Source organism: Neolamprologus multifasciatus, chromosome 7 (assembly GCF_963576455.1).
Source record: "Neolamprologus multifasciatus chromosome 7, fNeoMul1.2, whole genome shotgun sequence".
NCBI lineage: Eukaryota > Metazoa > Chordata > Actinopteri > Cichliformes > Cichlidae > Neolamprologus > Neolamprologus multifasciatus.
Window position 1 is genome coordinate 52,118,597 of NC_140445.1, and position 20,729 is coordinate 52,139,325.

The 20,729-nt window shown below is 41.6% G+C and overlaps 1 protein-coding gene across 1 annotated transcript; it reads right to left on the bottom strand.

Annotated features, from left to right (window-relative positions):
• Positions 1-150: 150 nt before the first annotated feature.
• LOC146515330 (potassium/sodium hyperpolarization-activated cyclic nucleotide-gated channel 3-like) lies at positions 151-20,255 on the bottom strand. Its single transcript, XM_085164993.1, has 8 exons — positions 17,794-20,255; positions 13,264-13,687; positions 12,075-12,236; positions 11,119-11,337; positions 9,528-9,674; positions 8,688-8,928; positions 7,370-7,534; positions 151-4,107 (listed from the first exon to the last, which is right to left on the bottom strand). The coding sequence occupies exons 1-8, from the start codon at positions 18,447-18,449 to the stop codon at positions 2,552-2,554; spliced, it is 3,570 nt and encodes a 1,189-aa protein (XP_085021119.1). The 5' UTR covers positions 18,450-20,255; the 3' UTR covers positions 151-2,551.
• Positions 20,256-20,729: the final 474 nt, after the last annotated feature.

The window sequence follows — 20,729 nt, forward strand, 5'->3', positions numbered from 1 at the left end:
CCTTCCTGGAAAGCAGTCATCCAAAGGAAAGCATATATATATATATATATATATATATATATATATATATATATATATATATATATATATATATATATATATATATATATATATATATATACACACACACACACATATATATATGCGCATTGTGTGTTTGTAACACATGAAATTACTGTTAGTTTCAAAGTTGATGCCCTCCTTTGAAATTTCCACACTTCCCAAAGCCATCAAGGCGATTGGACTGCTTGTGGTGGGCTGCTGGGTTAGAGCTATTGTGATTGTATTAGTTGTGAGAATGAATAGGAAGCTGCTAGAATTAAATATCCAAAACTATTAGACTTTTTTTTTTTTTTTTTAGATTTTTGATTAAATTAATGCTAATCTTTAAGCATTAACTGAGGAAATCAGATATCCAGAAATCTCCAATGACTGGTGTTTCATGATTTTTAATCCCTGAATACTGCAAAGTGTTGATATTAAGAGAAATATTTATACATTTAGAGTTACATAAAAGGACAGGAAAAATTAAGTAGATCATTATATGATAAAACAATCTTCCAAAACCAGCTGATCTAGTGAAATTATTTAAGGATATGGAGGATCAGGTCTGTTAATAAAACTTTGCAGTAGCCCTGCATTTAAAATCTCTGTTTACTCACTAAACCAGCAGTTATCGCTCCATGAACGTGGTAGATAATTTCTTTGTATTGAGTATCTGGCAGATTATAATCCTGGCAATTTTCATTGTTGGCACCAGACAACACCATTCAGTTCTCAATTTCTAATCCGGCTTAAAGTCTAGAACTTTGCCATAATTTATTATCAGATTCGCACACTCTCCTCCTGGAAGGAAATAAACGGTTGAGGTGAGGGTAATTAACCATATGTCATTTTATTGCATTGAATTTGGAGGCTTACATAAAATGTCTGTAACATACAGGTGACAAAAGAATGAGGTTCGATGGCTAAAAGGCAGCAAATGATAAATAAATATATGAATGGATGGATGAATGAATGACACCTCCTACACACACGCACACACACACTTTTAAGTTGAATGCACTCAAAATAACCTCTAAGCAAATGCCTGTGGCAGGCGGTTGGAGGAGAATAGTAATGAAGGATTGATCGAGCCCATTGGCAGAGGCTGGCTAGTGTCTGATGGTATCTCTTTCTTGTGGAACTCAGAGTCATTGCAGACCTCAGGCTCACCAACCAGGCAGCTAAAGCCACTGGACAGGATCCTCTGATGGTCCGACCTGCCGACCGGTTCACAGTTTGTCACCGGCTGCAGGTCCACAAAGATAGATGCATCACCTAAACACGTGAACTTATTAACAAGTAGAAGGATTTAAGAGTCTGGTTTTTAAAAGTAAGTCAGTTGATATACACGTTATTGATTCAGCATAGCATCACAAAGCAGCAATTGTTCAACGATAGATGTCAAATCTTTCAAATATTGTACAATGAAAGAGGTAAATATGCAGCAATATGACCCATCAGGGGTTCTCGTTGATCGTGAGTCCAGGAAACTGCTTTTAGCCCTTTGACTGGTGCAAGAAACATTCAGAGCAATCTCAGTGCATCGCTGGTTTCAGGATGTTTTGATTATCGACAATTGCTTCTTTCTTTCTTTTTTAAATTCAGTTCCCTTGTTTTAATGAGTCTGATCTCAAATCAGTGCTTCGATTCACAGTACCTTTGCATACCAGTAAAAAAACAAGACAAAAGAACACACAGATTATTGCATACTATGCTAATGGCACACAAACCTCGGCTCAGGTGGATGTTTTGTACCAAAGTTATTGCCAGACTGAAATAAGTTGGCATCTATTGTGAAATCCGTCATCACCTTCATGTTTAAACACATTCAAAATGAATCCCGCTCCTCCCACTCACACATTTTCATTACATTCATTACTTAGATTTATTTTTAAATACTATCTGATCTGTGTGACCCATTTGGGTGTGCAATATTGCTGGAAAGCTATCTTGGAAGACATGCCATCGTCAAGCCTTCAGGTGCACAGTCTGTCTCTCCTCACATCTCTTACGGAGTAACCCTGCGTTCACACGACGCTCTCAGCAGTGGGAAAGGATGTGAACAGAGGACAGCAATTTTTTTTTTGGTTTTGATCATAACTGGATACAGTTGTGGACGACGTTCCAACTAAATAGGATGTGGCTAAAAGGTTACACAAATTGCCCGGACGATGGAGTTTTAAACAAAAACACAAATCACAGAGTGCGGTTAGAATATAATACACGGAACAATTGATACTTTCATGAGGTGTTACATATACCCATCAATACAGTTTGGATGTTATTAGCATTTTTAAAGACGCAGTATCCTGTAAAAAATATATATCTGTCACTGTCCATTATCAAACTCGATCCGTTCACTCTGGTTAAAAACAAAACCACTGAGCTCCAATCGGATTAGAATAGCACACCCTCCTACTTCAAAATTTGACATAGTGGTTAAAATTATGCCAGGTGCAGGTGATCTTCCCTTCGCTCAGGCATTAAAGGAGGGTGTGTCTAAATCTCACAAATTGGACGGGAGTTTCGACTGTTTGTGTTCCTTCTCTAACATTTTAGCGGGAGATCTAATGGGAGGAGAGTGGAAACCAACGGACTGGTGCTGAGGCTCAGGCCCTGAATGTGTCCGACTGACAGGAGTGGCTTGACCCGGGATCGGGGTGTAGGGTTTACTGACAGCCATCGGTGAGGAGAAGGGGCTGGGCGCCCCTGCTACACCCTCAGAGGAGTCCCTTATGGCCAAAGGCCTTTCCTGGTGTATAGAGCTGTGAGAGCCTGAGATAGTCTTTATTTCCTGGGAAAAGAGATCCACCGAGGACTCTGCCCTCTGTCTGAGGGTACAGGCCACCCTGGCAGGGCATGAGGTCTGAAGGGTTAGAGGACTATGAGAGTCCGCAGTGCTGGGGAGCTCACTGTGGTATACTGTCCTTCCCCTCACGGGGCTCTGGACGCTGGGACTGTGGACAGGAGGCGTGTAGCAAGGCGAGGCCTCTGCAGAGCCATACTGGGCCAGGGAGGCGAGGGCTGAGTGCTCTGGGAGAACCTGCGGGAGAAAAACAGACTGGAGTCCTGCCAGGCTGTGCTGGGCCAGAGAGGCTGCGGCCCCAGCTCCGACTGCAGACACTGGCTGATTAAATCCAGCGGAGGACTGGGTGTTGGTGATGAAGGGAAAATGTGGGAGGTTCAGGCCACTGGTTCTCCTGCTTGCTCTGTCACTGCTGGACCCCACCTGCTGTGAGGTGATATGGGAGGTTTGCTGCAATTGGCTCAGTATGGGGCCAACTGAGCTTGAAATGAGAGGGGTTAACGTGGTGGCTGAGGGGGCCGGGAATCTCCCTGCTAGCCTCCCTGGTGCCCCCTGTTGGAGTAAACCTATCGGTCGTGGTGGGGTGGTCATAGCACCGTGAAACGGCTGGGAGTGGAGCTGAGCGGAGCAGGTGGCCTGGCTGATGGGAAACACCGATGCCATGCCAGAGTGGGAAGGATGGAGCAGAGGCTGGTGTGTGTGCAGAGGGGCGAGGGGCTGCAGGCTGCTGGTGAAGATGGGTTGAGACGTCAGTATGGGTGACAACGGCCCACTGGAGAGTTGCTGTGTCCTGGGGAATAGTAGTGTGGCAGTCTCAACCTCAGATCTAAGGTTGGCAGAGCTAGCGGGAGAATTGGGCCCTGAACCACAGCTACTGGAGGCGCTCGCTCCAACATGTACTCTCTTTGAATGGCTGGACGGGTCCTTCACAGAGCCGGGACGTGGCACCAGAGGATGGTGGAAGAGGATTGGAGGAAGCTGGGACTGGTGGGCCAAGGCCATAGCAAGCGGGGTGGTGGCAGCCGCAGCCTGGAGCGGAGCCTGAACCAGTGGGGCCCAGATGACCGGGGTGGGTGACGGAGGAGCAGGCGGACGGTTTATACTCGGCACAGTGCTGGTTTGGTTCAGCTGAGTGCACTGGGCCATGTCGCGGTCGTGTTGCACTATTCTTTGGATGATCTCACTCTCATGAAGGTTTAGTGTGCCAGAACTTTGGTGATGATGAACTTTGTGTTGAAGAACAGAGTTCCTCTTCCCTGTTAAGAAAAGAGAAAAAAGGCCGTGATGCACTTTTAGCCCCTCCCCTTTTTTCACAAATGACATCCTTAGACAACACATCAGCACCACACGCTGAAGAGGAAGAATTAAATATAATTGTATAACTCAAAAATATATTCGTCAATAGTGCGTCCATGCAATGCAAACACTTTTAAATTATGTATTTCTTATTCTGCACACCAAAGCTCCCACAACTCCTCTCGTATATGGGAGTAAAAAGGCAAATGATACCTCTAGAACAGTGGTTCTTAACCTTGTTGGAGGTACCGAACCCCACCAGTTTCATATGCGCATTCACTGAACCCCTCTTTAGTGAAAAATAAAATATGATTTTTTTTTCAAATTCAAGACATAGATATGTTTTTTATTGGTGCACAAAATGAGCCGTGCATGTCACGGTGGAGGCTCTGCCGAACCCCTGAGACCGACTCACCGAACCCCTAGGGTTCGATCGAACCCAGGTTAAGAACCACTGCTCTAGAAAATGCAGCCTGCTGTTAAAACACTACAAAAAATACACTCACAATTTGACAGATATTATCTGACAATATTGGCTTACAAGTTCAACGGTGCAAATTTTGTCATATATATTTCCATGCTTTACAATCTCACACTCTGTCACAGTGGGTCTTTAAACAATGTAGTCTCATCGTTTACAATAACCCAGCACTGTTTGTAGCACATGTAGCGGAGGAGCATCATTGCTGAGTAAACAGTGGAGTAAAGTCAGTCACTAAGTTGCAAACTAGTTTTTGAAATATGCTTATGTGAAGTTAATCTATAATGATCCAGAGATTTTCATTTTCTTCTAACCAACATGCCAACATACTGCATAGATACACAGTATATAAAGATATTGCAATGTTATACAGCATATGTATCACTGCTATATTGGTTCTCACTACCTGAAAAACAAGAAAATTTTACTAAGCATGAAAATCTACTGTCATTCTTCCACAGATCAGCATATTTCAGTTGAACTTACTGTTTCCAGACCTACTTTAATCTTGTACCTTTAAACCTACCTTTTCTAGCAGACAGGTCTGGCCCAGATCTGGTATCAAGCCGGCACTGCTGGCTGATTTCTGGCATAATAAGATGTATGTCATCCAGATTTGGGCCAGGCCTGGCATAGATGGCACTATTTATGTGATGGGATCCCATATCTGGCCCGATTGTGGTTTGGTTTATGTGGCCCAGGCCCATCGAAAACAGGTCTAGCCTGGATCTGGCATCAAGGTGTCATGGCAGGGTGTATGTCAACCAGATGTGGGGCAGGTCTGGCAATGATGGCACTGTTTATGTACCTATTTTCCTTTTTTAGTTAGAAGACCAAATGCCATGTTGCAATACTATACTGCTATGGTAGCCAACGTTTCAATTGCAGGTTTGACAGGTTTGTGAGTGGACACTTTATCCAAAACCTAGTGTCGGTTTACTCGTTTTTTTCCAGTGGGTGGCTGTAGCTCAGGAGGAAGAGCAGGTCACCCACTGATCGGAAGGTTAGTGGTTTGATCCCTGGTTTTTCCAATCTGCATGGCAAGAGTGAGAATGTGTGTGGCTGTAGTTAGGAAGCACTCAGTTTAGCGGAAGTGTGTGATTGGGTGAATATGGCATGTTGTATAGAGCACTTTGAGTAATCTGGGAGAGTAGCAAAGCGCTATATAAGAATCAGTCCATTCACTGATTCTTATATAGAACATGTTGTAATTACATGGCTTGATTAAGGTACACATTGGGCTGACATCTGGGGCCAGGGTTGAAACTGTTGTGGGCCAGCAGTGTGTCTGCAACTGGCCTTGTGCTGGCCCATGTGTGGGCCACATCTCGCAAACCATATCTGGGCCACCAAAGGGCCGTCATTCTTTGCGGTATGTGGACCATGTGTAAGCACATTTTGTGGGCCAGATCCGGGCCATACCAATTTTGCTATGTGGGTATATTATGTTTCCAGATTAGACTGGAAGCAATCAAAAAGTTAGAAAAATGCCGCCCTTTAGACCTAACTTAGACTGCACAAAAAATACTCTGTTTGAGTTTAGTTTACTTAGTAAATACTTGCTTATAGTATAATTCACTGGTCACTTTACTGGGTATACCTGAATAGCTGCTTAAAAATGCGAATATCTAATTAACCAATCACATGGCTGCAACTCAGTGCATTTAGGCACAGAGGCCTAGAGGTAAAGACGGCCTGCTGAAGTTCAAACTGAGCATCAAAATGGGGGAAGAAAGCTGACTTTTAATCTTGCATGGTTGTTGTTGCCTAAGTTGCCTAAGTCTCAGTGTTTCAGAAACCGCTGATCTACTGGGATTTTCCCACACAACCATCTCTAGGGTTTATAGAAAATGGGCTGAAAAAGAATAATTGTCCAGTGAGAAGGAGTTCTTGTTGATGTCAGAGGTCAGAGGAGAATAGCAAGACTGCTTCAAGCTGATAATAACCACGTGTCACAATCAAAGAGCATCTCTGAATGCATAACACTTTGGACCTTGAAGCAGATGGCTTAGGTCTTTGTTAATTAAAAACAGGAAGCTGAGGTTACAGTTCACACCCAAATTGGACAATGGAAGACTGGAGAAAAGTTGTCTGGTCAGATGACTGTCAATTTCTGCTATGACACTAGAATGGTAGGTGTAAATAGCATGAAAGCCTGGCTCCATCCTGCATTGTATGATCAGTTCCGGATGCCGGTGAGTGGGATATTTTCTTGGCACACTTCGGGCTCTTTAGTACAGAGCACCTTTGTGACATGGTGGAACCAGAGACTTGCATCATGGATGTGCAGCTTATAAATCAGCAGCAATTGTGTGATGCTGTGACGTTAATATGGACCAAAACCTCTGAGGAATGTTTCCAGCACGTTGTTGAATCTGTGCTACAAAGAATTAAGACTTCCAAAGGACAAGGGGGTCCAAACCGACCTTAGCAAGGTGTACCCAGGAAAGTGACTTTAAACTGTTTTCCATTCATATAAGATTAATTAGTAAAGTCTAAAGACCATGGATTAATGTGGCACTCTTACATTTCAATATTATTATTATACACTGTTTTCTATTCTTGGCTTTTGTTAGCCGCTGTGCTTAAATACGTGCCTACATGCACGCCACCACTAATAACAGATATAAAGTCCAACTGATGTTAATTTTAGTGCAACACTAAAATTAACAAATGAATGATTGATAATAATATAAAATTGGTGCCAGTAAATAGGTTTTATCTTATCTTTAAGGACTAACCTATGCGATCCAGGCGGTCGAGCGCCACAGTCTCAAACGCCCTCCTCATCATGGGATACTCCTCCAGCACCTCGTTGAAGTGGTCTACAGACAGAGAGTACAGTCGACAGTAGTTATCTGCCCGCACGCTGGCAGTCCTCCTGCCTCGGGTCAGCAGGCAGATCTCTGCAGGGAAAGAGATGAGAAAAAAAAAACTTCAATTATTTGTTTCACCTCTTTAAAAGACTTCCTGCAGAGTGCAAGACAGGCATTAACAGCAAGGATTAAAAACAACGCATTACTATGAAGTGTTATATAATGAGTCCCACCACCACCACCCACCCTCCTCCTCCTTTCAGAAGTTGTGTGACAAGCTGCAACAGAATTCCTATCTTCTTAGATCCATTCACAAAAGAAAAGTCCAAAATAGTATTATTAGTAAGAGATGATAAAGCATGAAAAAGGCTGATGTCTCTGAACTCCACAGATGGAGCACTTAATGCAATTTCTGCAGCTTACAGTTTGTTCTGACCTCATCTGTCGTGCCAGATCAGAAAAATAAAATAATGCGCCATTAAAAGAAAACAGGAGGGAAAAAAACGAGGCATATTTTTCAGGACAGACATATTGAGGATATAGACACACAAATACACACACACACACATACTCTGTCTCTCTCCATCTCTCTCCACCCTATTCTGTCACTTTCTTGAATTTATTACACTTCACATTATGGGATTTCTTTTTATCTTGTGTTGGTTTTAGATGTTTTCTGTCCTAGTGTATTATTTTAACATTTCTTCGTGTTTTTAGATGTAGGGGAATAACTTGAAGCCAATTTTTTTGCCCTGACTGTTTTACTCCAAATAAATGCATGACTATGAAAGGTTTAATTTAGCTGCTTTTTTTTTTTCCTTTCCTCATTTAATACTTCTGCCGAAACAAATCTGAACAGAATTAAGAGTTTTATGCTTCGTAGTTGACATTTAATGATGACATTTCACTTTGGCGCACAGATGGAACAGACAACAGCAGGTTGAGAAAACATAACCGAGAGGAAAAATTCTGGATGTCAGCTTTAAATATGGTGTAACAAAAAGGGGAAAACCCCACAGATGGAATCAAAGATCACAAAGCTCTGCCCCTTTTAGTTCCCAGCGCTTTTAAGGAGATGATGTGGACGATTTTTCCCAGCTGTAATAGTCAGGGAAGATAATCTGCCGAGTGCCTGAGCCAAATAAATCAAAACAAATCATACAATCACCACTCCTTCACATGCATTCAAACTGACCCACTGTCCACTACAGAACATATTAGCATGCAGCGCAGCCGACTTCACCTCCAAAATAAGAGCCATCGGACAACTTGGTGTCTTTGCTGTTCTTGGTCAGGACGCTGACAACGCCGTGCTGGATGAAGTACATCTTCTTGCCGATGGTCCCCTCTCTGATGATGTAGTCACCCGGCTGGAAGACCTCAAAGCGTAGTTTGGTCAGCATGGAGGTGACGAAGTTGGGATCAGCGTTGGCGAACAGGGGCATGGAGGCGACCAGTTTGCGACAGTTAAAGTTGATGATCTCCTGCAGGAAAGAAAAAAAAAAAGTTCACCTTTTACATTTTTTTCTTTTTGCTAATGCAATGCCTTCAAAAACAAATTTCAGCCATGATAAAAGCAGGGGGGCTAACAGCTTAATGCTCTTAATGCTCTTTTAATGAGGTCCCCCGTCCTCTTCAAGCCATTACTTATCAGATTACATGACTATTAACATTGTCAAAGTAACACAGCCATATTAGATTACATAATTAACTGTTCACCATTAAGAACAAGGTTGCTCATGTCATGCATTTATACATGTGCTGCTGACGACAATAAAATGTTTGCAAAATAAAATAATGACAATGAATAATTTTGTTAACATTTTACTATTTAGAAGAATTAAAGAAATGCTAAACAAATAGCCTACAGGTCAGAATAATGTAGCTGTAAGCTTATATAAGAATAAAAAATGTATTTGTCAAAAATTATCTGGTTTTTTTAAACACCAGACTTTACTTGAGGGTTATATTAAACGGACAGTAAATGATTAAGAGAGCAAATAACAACTTTATGTTGTCTTTAAGCATTTACACACTGTTTGCATAATGTATGTTATTTAAAAATCATCTGTTGATGGCTGACCTCTCTCAGCGGTTCATTCAGTTCCTCCAGTATGCTCTCCTCGTCAAACATCTTGCCCTGATACCGGTGTTCGTAGTAGTCGTGGATCCTCTGACGCATGTCAGCAGGAAGCTTGTGGAAGGACATGTACTGCTCCACTTGTTTGTACTATGAAAAACACAAAGAGCACACTTATTAACATGATTTAAAAAAAAGTATATATATATATATATATATATATATATATATTCCTGTTGATTAGAGTAACAGAAGGCTGCAAATGTAACGTAACATAACCGTGAGACAAAATGCAAAGTCATGTCAAAATGAATATATTACACTGATTGATGTGTTGGCTCAGAGGTAGGAATATAATGTGTCTCATTATTTTAACAGTCAACTGTCAGGCCATCTGTGAAACCTGCCCACAGTGCAATGTTGTGACTCTGCCCCATCTGACAATTACAGTTGTGCTCTGCAGGCTGCAGCTAATAACATTAACTACTGTGTCCTTCAGCAGTGTACTCTAGCAGCAAAGCACCAAATATGGTCCATGCATCCTGTCTATGCATGGTAAATCCAGCTGTAAGTGTCAGCTCTGCTTTTGATAATGCACTGCCATGTCTGTCTTTTTTGTGTCATGTTGCAGTTTGTCTGTCCTTTCCCATAATCCCCAAATGAAAAGTTAACGGCAGCTATACGTGGGTGTGTAAAACATGTTTTTGCAAACAAAAAAGTGGGTTTACTCTCCCCTTCAAGATCTGTCACTTAGTGAAAAGCAGCAAAATTGAAATATAAAACAGAAATCCTGCATTAAAAATTGCACTTAGGTAGATGTCCAGATTAAAATACATCACAAAGAAAAAAAGCTCTTCTCCTGTACCTAATAATATATGATATCAAATAATAATAATATAGGATAGTATTCATATTTTTATGTTTTAAGATGATGGCCTACATTTATATAGCGCTTTACTAGTCCCTAAGGACCCCAAAGCGCTTTACACATCCAGTCATCCACCCATTCACACACACATTCACACACTGATGCACATCTTACCGTTGTAATCTGCCTTTTAAGCTTAAGCTTATTGTTGTTCATATATATATATATATATATATATATATATATATATATATATATATATATATATATATATATATATATATATATAATATATATATATATATATATAATATATATATATATATATATATATGCAAAATACTCATATTAAATGTGGCCACAGTTTGAAGTAATGAGGTCAGCATATTTGCAAGTAATCCCTCTGACTCAAAATCGCAGGCTTCAGACTGCTGTAGCCGCTCATTATAAATAAGGTATAAGTAAATAAAGGCCCTATTTAAGCTAGAACTTAAAAAATATAGCTGGCAGTTTAACCTAAAAAAGCACATTTTATGAACTGATGATATTTTTCTTTTTTCTTTCTCTGTTGGCAAAAGAATTCAGAAAAGAACCGAATTTGATACACTTCATAATTTGATAATGTAATAAGTGAAACAGTTAAATAATATTACCTTATGAAATGTAGTGGAACAGAAGTGTTATAGCAGAAGTAAAACTGTGGATGATTTTTCAGCAAACACCCACCTTTTCTTGGTACTGCCTCCTGGAGGAGTCCAGAGACTGAATGAGTGCAGTCGCATGCCCCACAAACATGGCAAAGCAGGTGGCACCCACGATCATGCTGAGGATAGTGAGCCACACGTCAGCCATGCCGATAGGAGGGTACAGGCCATACCCTATACACAGCATGTGACTCATGGCCTTGAACAGGGCGTAGGAGTACTGCTGACCCCAGGTGTCATTCTGAAAGGGATGCAGAGGAGGAGAGATAAAGCGTATGGCTATCTACGACCAGCGGCTCAGGAAATATTTGATTTGTTAGATTTTTACACCAGATGCCTCTCCTGAATGTGTAAACCACTACATTACGGAGCCATCGTACATCACGTCTAAATCAGCTTAATCTGATTTTATGGACGTGAACACAGATGTATGTCCCAACTGTTACAAAACATCCTTTATGGGTAGGTCTGTTTCAGTTTCTGCTCTACCTACTGTAATGTGATGATTTAAAACAAAAAACTTAGCTCCAACAATTCTAATGTTGCCCATATGAAATTTTTCATTATTGTTTGGTGGTGTGTCAACAAGATTGTGCAAAAAAAGAAAGAAAAAGAAAGAAATTAATGATGCAGATCCAGATTATTTAAAAACTAAACCAGCAAAATAAAGCACTGGTTTTGGTGGACGATGACCTTTTCATAGTTTATATGCCTAAACAGCAGCATCTTCTTCAGGAGGTGTTAACAGCTTTGCAAATAAATAAAAACCACCCTATTTCTGCAAAATGTTTCTTGAAAAACATGTGTGACTGAAAACTGGATATAAAGATTAAACGTGCTACCTGTTGACGTTAATTTAATCTGCGCTCTCAAACCGATAACTAATGACGCTTAGAGATAAATGTCTGCATGTGGTTCATCGTGTTTTGGGGAGGAACACGTTTTGGAGGCTGTCTGACTCATAAATAATCCACTTACCACCATCTTGTTCCTGGTGACCCAGCAGTCTTGGGGGAAGTCTTGCAGCATGGGAACCAGAAACTGCAGACAGCCATCCCAGTGACACAGCAGCAGCATCATACCAATCAGGTTCATGATACGCACCATGGCGCTGGCAAGGTCGTATGTCATGTGGAAAACCTGTGACACAGATTTTCAGAATTAGGGGGAGAGAGAGAGAAAAAAAAGAGAGATAATAAAAGACTCATATCTCTTCTATAAAATGTTAACACCCATGCACGCAAACAGAGGATTTGAAATAAACAGGAGGAACCGCGATGATGGTGTTGATGGATGCAAGCGAACTATACCGAACCACACTTAATCTTCTATAGACTACCAGAGGCTATTTCAGAGCAACCATCTGTAACGTTAATGGCTGATGGGGATGGAACATCTAAAAAAGAATAATGCGGGATAATATCTCTTATTGAGTAAGCTGACTGTGTGTAAGTGTGTTTAAACGCAGAGCCAACAAATTAACTCTGCAGCAGCACTTTTTTTCCCCACATACAGAGCAAAAGTGTAAGAAATCTGTTAATGAGAGAGAAACCTTAGTATGCACGGTGCCTAAAGGGAAACCTGTACTGTTAAAAAGATGGATGTGCACATTAAACATGGAGAAAGTTTTTAAAAAATGAGATCAGGCTTCAGGCAGCTGTAAACGCTTGGTTTCAGATTGAGTTTTTTTCTGCACTCCTCCTTCATTCTGCTGCTCTTCAAACCTTCTATTTGCAAGAGACAGCCAATGAGAGGGAAGCTGGCCTAAAGGGAGAGAATGTAAAATAGTTTGTGTCAGGAAGAGGATGAACTGATAAACTGGCTGACTGGTAAACAATGATTACTTTTGAACTGTGAACCATGCAAAGCTACTCCAGTAGAGTCCTGGAATATAAGGATGAAGGTGGAAATGAGCACAAGACGTCCCCTTTGAAATGAGAGAAGCATCTGAGAGCATGCCGCAGGTATTAACCTGGAAAATACTGTAAGAAATTCACTAAATATCAGCCCCACTACTTAAAAGACTTAAAAAATATTCCCACTTAAAAAGCTAGAAGCTGTGAATTTGTTGATTTTTATCGACTAATATTTTTAAGACTGTGACAAAATCTTTTAAATATCCAACCAGTCAGTTGAAGCTAGCCAGTATGGGGCTATCTTCATCTACCTCTTCCCACTGGTGGATATAGCGAATGAGTCTGGAGAGGCGCAGCAGCCGTAGCAGACTGAGGATCTTTGTGAAGCGGACGATCCTCAGAGCTCGGGCCGTCTTGTAAAAGTCTGAGTCGATGCGCGTCTCCACGATAAGAAAGATGTAGTCCACGGGTATGGAGGAGATGAAGTCCACCATGAACCAGCTCTTCAGGTACTTGATCTTGATCTGATGCGGGTCCAGGATGATCTCCGTGTTGTCCTCCTTGACGATGCCCGTGCGGAAGTTGAGGACCAGGTCCATGAGGAAGAAGGTGTCCGACACGACGTTAAAGACTATCCAGGGCGGCGTGTGCTCGTCCTTAAAGAAGGTGATGCCCACGGGGATGATGATGAGGTTTCCCACCATCAACAGCAGCATTGTCAGATCCCAGTAGAACCTGAAAGATGGACAGTTGGATGTGACTCACACCATAAACCACAGCAGGCCAGCGTCATTAAGGCACAGAAACGGCTTATTTCTTCTTATTTGATGTAAACAGAGGATATAGTCTCCTGTAGGTCTGGCTAAAACTTCTTTGGGGTCACCAAAGTGATGTTGTTGATATAATACACAGAAAAATAAAGATTTAGAGGCGACAACATTTTGGTGAAAGGAACAAATTCATGTGTTGACTTTCCTCCGTTCTTTTGATCAAATTTAATTTAATTTATCATATGATATTAGGTTGCAGGTGTTAGTTGTGGTCTATGCTAAATGACCTAGTTTCATTCGAAAGGTAAACTTGCACTAACAATGACAACAGGCCAAGAAAAGCAATTATAGTAGGAGCTCATAAATGCAATGCAATTTGGTTACTAATTTAGTTTAAAAACAGAATCTAAATAAACACATGCTGGTATTAAATCTCAGCACGGCAGAAAACCTGATTGCAAATGTCATACTTTTGTCATAAGAGCCGAGCTAAACAAACGCAAAACTGATGTAAATGAAATGTTTCTGGGTGACCAAAGAAATAAGAATATCCTGCTTGTGGATTTGAAAATTCAAAATGAGCATTTTTTGCCTTCAGTTAAGAAAAGAATTGGACAGAATAACTGGTAATAAAAACGCATCTGTTTGAACTTTGTATTAAAACAAACAGGGATGTATTGATGGGAACATTTTATCAATACAAAGCCAATTAGTGTTCGCTGCTTAGTTTACACAAAACACTTAACACAAGTATGTGTGAGTATGTGCTCCAAATTCAAAGTGATTCTGGCTACTTATAGAAATGAACCTCGCTGTTTCACACGGTCTGAAAACCCAGCAGAGTTCTGTCCGAATGAGCAGAAACAATGTAAACAAGCAAAGAATTATTCTCTGATTCAGTTAAAGAGTGGGCCAAATGGGAAAAGAGTGACAAAGGTTATTGGGAATTCATTTGAATTACTCATGAATACATATTGATTTTCAAAAGTATCAGCAGCAGTGTGTTCAGTTTCATTGAAAACTGCCTGTTACTAGTCATTTACACACAAAACAGAACTCTTTTATTTAGCAAATGTTCTTATGAAATTTAGAAATATGGCTAATTGGAGTTCACTGTAAGCTATTCTGACTCTTGATTGATGTTTCCCAGCTATTTGATATACTCATTCTTTTTAATCTAGTTCTACATGAGTGAGTCGTGTCAAAAAACAAAACAAAAACAAATGAACAACTGATATCACCATGACAAACATGCAGGGTCAGCAAAAACTGCATGCTAGCTGGAAGTTAAGAAACCAAATATCTCATCATCTCATCAGCAGGTATATTTAAAACTTTAGCGTTTTCTCCATGAATGGGGGGGGGAAAGAAAAATATATGGAGGCTCAAGCATGCCAAAATATTTTTTTATTTTAAAAGCTTTAAAGTTATTCGTATACATTCATAAATATTAAAATATACAGGATCTGAGCTTTTAATTAGCTTATGCATTTATTTATTTTCTTAGTTAATTTTTTCTTTTAAGCAATACATTTATTTTCAAAGGTAAACTGAATTGCATTTTCTTAAGACTTAATTATGCTTTTTCTTTATACATTTTTTGTGTGCAAAGGATGCAGCAGTCATTCAGAGTGTCACTGTTTGATCCATGCCAGGTTCACCACAATATTATATGTAATATTTGCTTTTTGAGGTGATACCTCCCAGTGGGTTGCTGTTGTGATGAGTTACAGGTGCTGCATTGTGTTACTGGTGATGGAAAACATTCTAGAGTCGAATGAGGACAACACGGTGGAAAGAGGCAGAGGAATCTGGTGAATGCACTTCTAGCTCTTCTAGTTTACTTACACCCAAAACGTTCACAGTCACATGTGACAAAATTTAGAAACCAGTGAGGGCACGGTGGCCATTTGTTCTAATCAGCTTTCTGTTGTTCTTTGCCAAACAAAGAATTTGCATTTCTCTCAACATCTGCCCGTTGTTTCTGCAGTGACACACTGGTCCTAATTGCGCTTCCTCTCTCTGGCTAAATCCACCGTTATCTCCTGTGAATCCATGTCATCTCCAGAAGTCAGCACCCATCAGCCAGATGTTGAGTAGTTAGCATTACTGCTCTGCAAACGTCACTGTGCTGCAGAGCGCTGGAACAGCTGGATAATTTTATTCATTTATTTATTTATTTATTTTTAAAAAAAGGTCTGCAGAGGACGGTACATTGCTGACCACCCTGCTGGAACATCGGCTGCCTGTGCGCGCAGAATTCAGACCGCAAAACAGACAACTGGCTGGTGTAATCTGATGTTACCATCGAAACAAAGCTGCTGCTTGTACGGTCTGTGGACCTCGACTGGTCCAGAGACAAAATCTTGCACTATTGAGGTCAGAGTGCAACTACGTTAAAGAGCATGAGAGCAAAAAAGAGAAGGGAGTTACAAGCAAAGTGAACACAAAAAGGCTTAAAATGGTGAAAGGAGCTTAGATCAATCAGGACAGCTGAAAAAGGGATCACATTTGTACTAGAGATACTTATCTCTTGCTGCCAGAGTGCAGCTGAAACACAACAGCCTGCATGCAGCTCAGTGGCTTAACACACACCTGTACTGTGGCTCAGGCCCACCAGCAATCATATTAACCATATTTACGCAGTGTGCCAGTTCAGTGTGTCTGCTGCTGTATCCTTAGAAAGCTTTAGAATGGAAAAAAAACAGCAGTTACTTGATAAAAACATCAGATTGTGTGTGCCTATAGGAAGATAACAGGAAACTGTACATCGGTTATACAATGCCTTGCTGACTGTCATGGATGCGCACGGTATGTCAGCTCACAAGCAGGGGACGGAGCTGCCTCTTTGCTGGATTGCCACAAAATCTCAGAATAATCTCTGGTGCTGCAAAAGGCATCTGTAACTTAAAATGGGATCTGCGGGATAAAGCGTTCACCTTATGAGACCCATGGCAAGCACTAAAAATGCCTGTCCTGCTCGCACTGCGACCCAAAGTGAGCATAAAGTAACAACACCTCGTACCTCACACACGGAGTTAACAGCTGGCCGTCCTGATTCCTCACAACACACCATTTTCATTTCAATCTCTCTTTCTGTGTGTGTGTGTGTGTGTGTGTGTGTGTGTGTGTGTGTGTGTGTGTGTGTGTGTCACGCTCTCTCTCTCTCTCTGCGTTTTTGTGGCATGTCCCCTCCCCGTCCACACCATCTCTGCTCCATTAGACTAATTGTGCTGTAATAATCTCCCACTGATGTGTGCTTCTAATATCTTGAATGGTCATGTTACCCTATTTTGATTACCCCATTTCCAAGCCCCTGCTGCACTCTGTAATCCATTGCCCTGGCTAAATGATGACAAAAAAAAAAGTGTAATTCAGATGAGTGGAAAAAAATGCAGTGGCACACATTGGCATACAGCTGACTGATGAAAAATATGATGACAGTGAGCATTAAGGTTAAATGCCGGGAAAATCTTTTGGTGGTGGACCTAGCCAGAATACTGGTGTGCAATGAAATAGTGCAGCATGGCTGGGAAATTTGTTAACTGTGTTTGGCTTAGTTTGTTGCACATACATGCAAAGAGGTGCAAAGAGTTAATTAAGTTCTACATAACGTGATGACACCATGGACACACAAATGCACAAACTGGGCCAACGAAAGCACAAGGACTTATATCCTGGATATGCATGATATAACCACGTTTCCCTGCAAAAAAAATGTAGACAATGCTTTTAAAAATGTCCATTTGCACAGTTAAGCCATTTATCTGCTCAAGGTGGGCTGAGGCACATTTAGCTAATGATACCTGTTCTGCAGAGGCTTACACTCCTGATTATCGTGCTGCTAATATGGCCACTGTAGTTACAGAAAGGCATGCACGGGGATTATTGTTTATACCCTTAACACATTTTATGGCTCATTCATTCCAGGCAGTTTTTAAATTATTAGTTTTAACGCATGCGCAGGCCAAATGAGCCTTTAATGTGTGATAGGATCACTGCAGCACTTCTTTGTAGGACACAACTATTTGCGATTTAAAAAAAGAAAAAGAATTTCTGCACAGAAATTACCTAAAATCACTGTAGGGGTGGATTATCCAGAAGCCTGCAGACTTCACGCGTTCCCTTTCGTGTTCCACGGCCCTCTCACTGCCCAACATCCGCAGGGAGAACTTGTTGACTCCCGGCTGGAGCATCGCCCCAAACTGCCGGTGCATGAAGCCAGCCTGGTAGAGACGCTCATCTTCGGGTATTATTTGCTCAGAGCCCTCCAACTTGATGAAAGTTGACTGGTCAAACAGTGACGGTTGCCCGACTATGCCGGTCAGCCCACCCGTTGCCCGCTGCAGGGCCCCGGGGCCGTACTCACCGGGGAAACTCTCGTTGACTCCAGCATCAGCCTCGGGGATGAGGCGCCTCTGCTCCGCCAAATCTGACCCGGGGGGATGCCGTCCGGAGATGGAAGAGATGCTGCCCCTAAAAAAGCGGCAGTCCCCATTCAAGTTGGTCTTCACGGTGACGTCCCTTTCAAAGTCTTCGACCCCGGCCTCCCCAATGCTCTTGCAACTGCTCGCGGGAGACAGAGAGGACAAATGTTTGAGCCCGATACTTTTCCTTTTAGTGTCCTTGTCGCCGTTCTCCCCTTCGTCAGTCACAAAGGGCTTTTGCCCAATGTTTTGCGGCAAGCTGTAGAGCCGTTTGCGCATGGAGGACTGGAATCTCTCCATTTGGAAGAACCAGAAGAGGTTGCGCTCTAAGGACAGCCCGTGAAAGCGGGGGGATGAATCATGAATCTCACACACTCGGGGTGCCGCTGGAGGCAAAAACAGTGACGGGGGAGGTCCGCAGGACGGTTCGTACCTTATCTGACTCTTGGGACGTGCCGCTCTCCTCCGGTTCAAACATTGAGATGCGTCAACGAATACGCGGCGGCTGCGATCAGACGCTCATGTAAAAGCGCCAAACGACAAATGCATGTAAATCCAGGTAAGCTCGTTGAGTGCAGACGGGAGCGCATCAGGATGCAGCATGCTGAGCGTCGGACGTGCCGGAGTGGGAGAATGCTGCTGCTGCTGAGCTCCTCAATGACAAAGCATGATCCCCACCTCCCCCGAAAGCCTATCTGAGCCCTCTCACAGCGCAAGGTGAATACACACATGCACGCAGCTGCCCCTGGCTTTCACTGAGCGCTGACATCACTAATCCATAAGTCTCGCGCTTTCTAATAACGTGAATATTGATGGAGCTAATCTATCGGGTTGCCATAGGAGCCAGGATGGCACACGCGCTCACCCCGCCCAGGCAGGACAAACCGGAGAGGATGATTCAAGGATGCGATCTAGCATTGGAGTTGGTAGTTAAATAGTTGAGATGTAATCTTAAGGTTTGGTGTTTGTGGCATCGGGCCTTATACTGCAACAAACAATTCTGATATTTGCCCAACCCGGCGAATGATGTTGGGCACAAAACTGACACTTAACTCTGATTGACACGAGTTTTACACGAGCTGCATCCTGTGTTTAAGCATGCGTGGTTGTTTGTGATGCTCAGGATGCGCAAATCTTGTGCCCATCTTGGTCATTTCTGGTGGGCAACGTGGATTGTACGTCCTTGGCAGCACATGCAAGGCAGCCAGAATGTGCGTCTATATGAGGTGTATGGCTCTACTGCATTATCTGGGTTTTGCAGGTTCACCTGGCTATGAAAAAAATAAAAATAAAAACAGTGCACGTGGAAAAATCTTAGGAATGGCACCTGTAATCCATAAGACAACCCAAATTATTCTCTTAACTGCCCAGATTTCTCACTCAGGGTTAAAATATCTCAAATTGACCACCGGGTAATGATGGTATTGAATGTTATTTTTCCCCATAAACAGTGGCATGATCCCCACTGTATAAATAACGCTGAATGCTTCATTGAAAATCATCAGTTGGGGGTTAATTAAAACTAAAATAGTGCACAAAGCTGTTTGGTCATATATCACCTGTGTTTTTGGCAAAAGTGTTGCATCAGTGTTTCAGTTTTATTAGCTCAACAAGACAATTTTAGTTAAAGGGAGAAGCGATGAAATACTTCTGGCCAATGTGGCAAATTAATTTGATGAAAGGTTGTTGACAGCTGGCTGCATTAAGGTTGTATGATTCAATCCAAATGTCACTAAAGTGATTTAAACCATACAGCAATCTCATATGGCACACTGCCAACCAACAAGAAGGGCTGAACAGTTTGTTTCCCTCGAAAATTTTCCCCACGACACAGTGGTAAACTAATTAAAATCATCATTTGTGTGCCGCTTGCACAACTAAGAGAACTCTTCCTCCACTTAAATTATTTATTTTAATTCTCCGCCATCAGCGGCCACATAATACGCGGATATAAAGTAGCACACAGGGAAACAGGTTATTCTCTTTTATTTATTTGCTGCTTGTTAGTCTCCTAAAGGGATGCCCAGATTTGTTTTACACCACAATCATCAAGCTTAGTGATGTTTGGTAGGCAGTAAAGCTAAATTGTCAGAGTTTTATTTCCTTATTTATTTCCTTATTTATTTCCTTATTTCCCTTTATGGTACCTGCAAATGTAAACATCCCAGCCAGCTGGAAATCAGGTCGGTGTGTCTTCACTGGGCTGCAAATCTGAATTTCCATGCAGTGTCATCCTTATTCGTACCCCTATTGCACTGTATAGATGGCTTTGGCTGATTTACATTTGACTACTTGCTTAATTTTCTGACCTGTGACATCACAATAGATCCCATCTTTTGGAGGACGTAATACAAGAAGCTCAGCAAATGTTAAAAATAATAATAATAATTTTACACCCAAGTCAAAATGAGAAAACATGTTAGAGAAAACAATAGAGTCATACTACTCACCAGCCATTTTCTTAGGTACATGTTTTTTTTAAATTGCGCATTAATGTGTTAATATCAAATCAATATATCAAATCAATATATCAATAAATATAAAAAAATCTAATAAATATCTACTCAGCCAATCACCTGG

Bases quoted from the DNA above. Each gene is read 5' to 3' on its own strand.
- LOC146515330 (XM_085164993.1), bottom strand. From the start codon at position 18,449: ATGGAGAGATTCCAGTCCTCCATGCGCAAACGGCTCTACAGCTTGCCG. The intron at 8,929-9,527 runs GTCAGCCATCAA...TCTTTCCTGCAG, and splicing joins TGAATGAACCGCTGAGAGAG to GAGATCATCAACTTTAACTG. The intron at 7,535-8,687 runs GTGAAGTCGGCT...CTTTCCCTGCAG, and splicing joins CGATGGCTCTTATTTTGGAG to AGATCTGCCTGCTGACCCGA.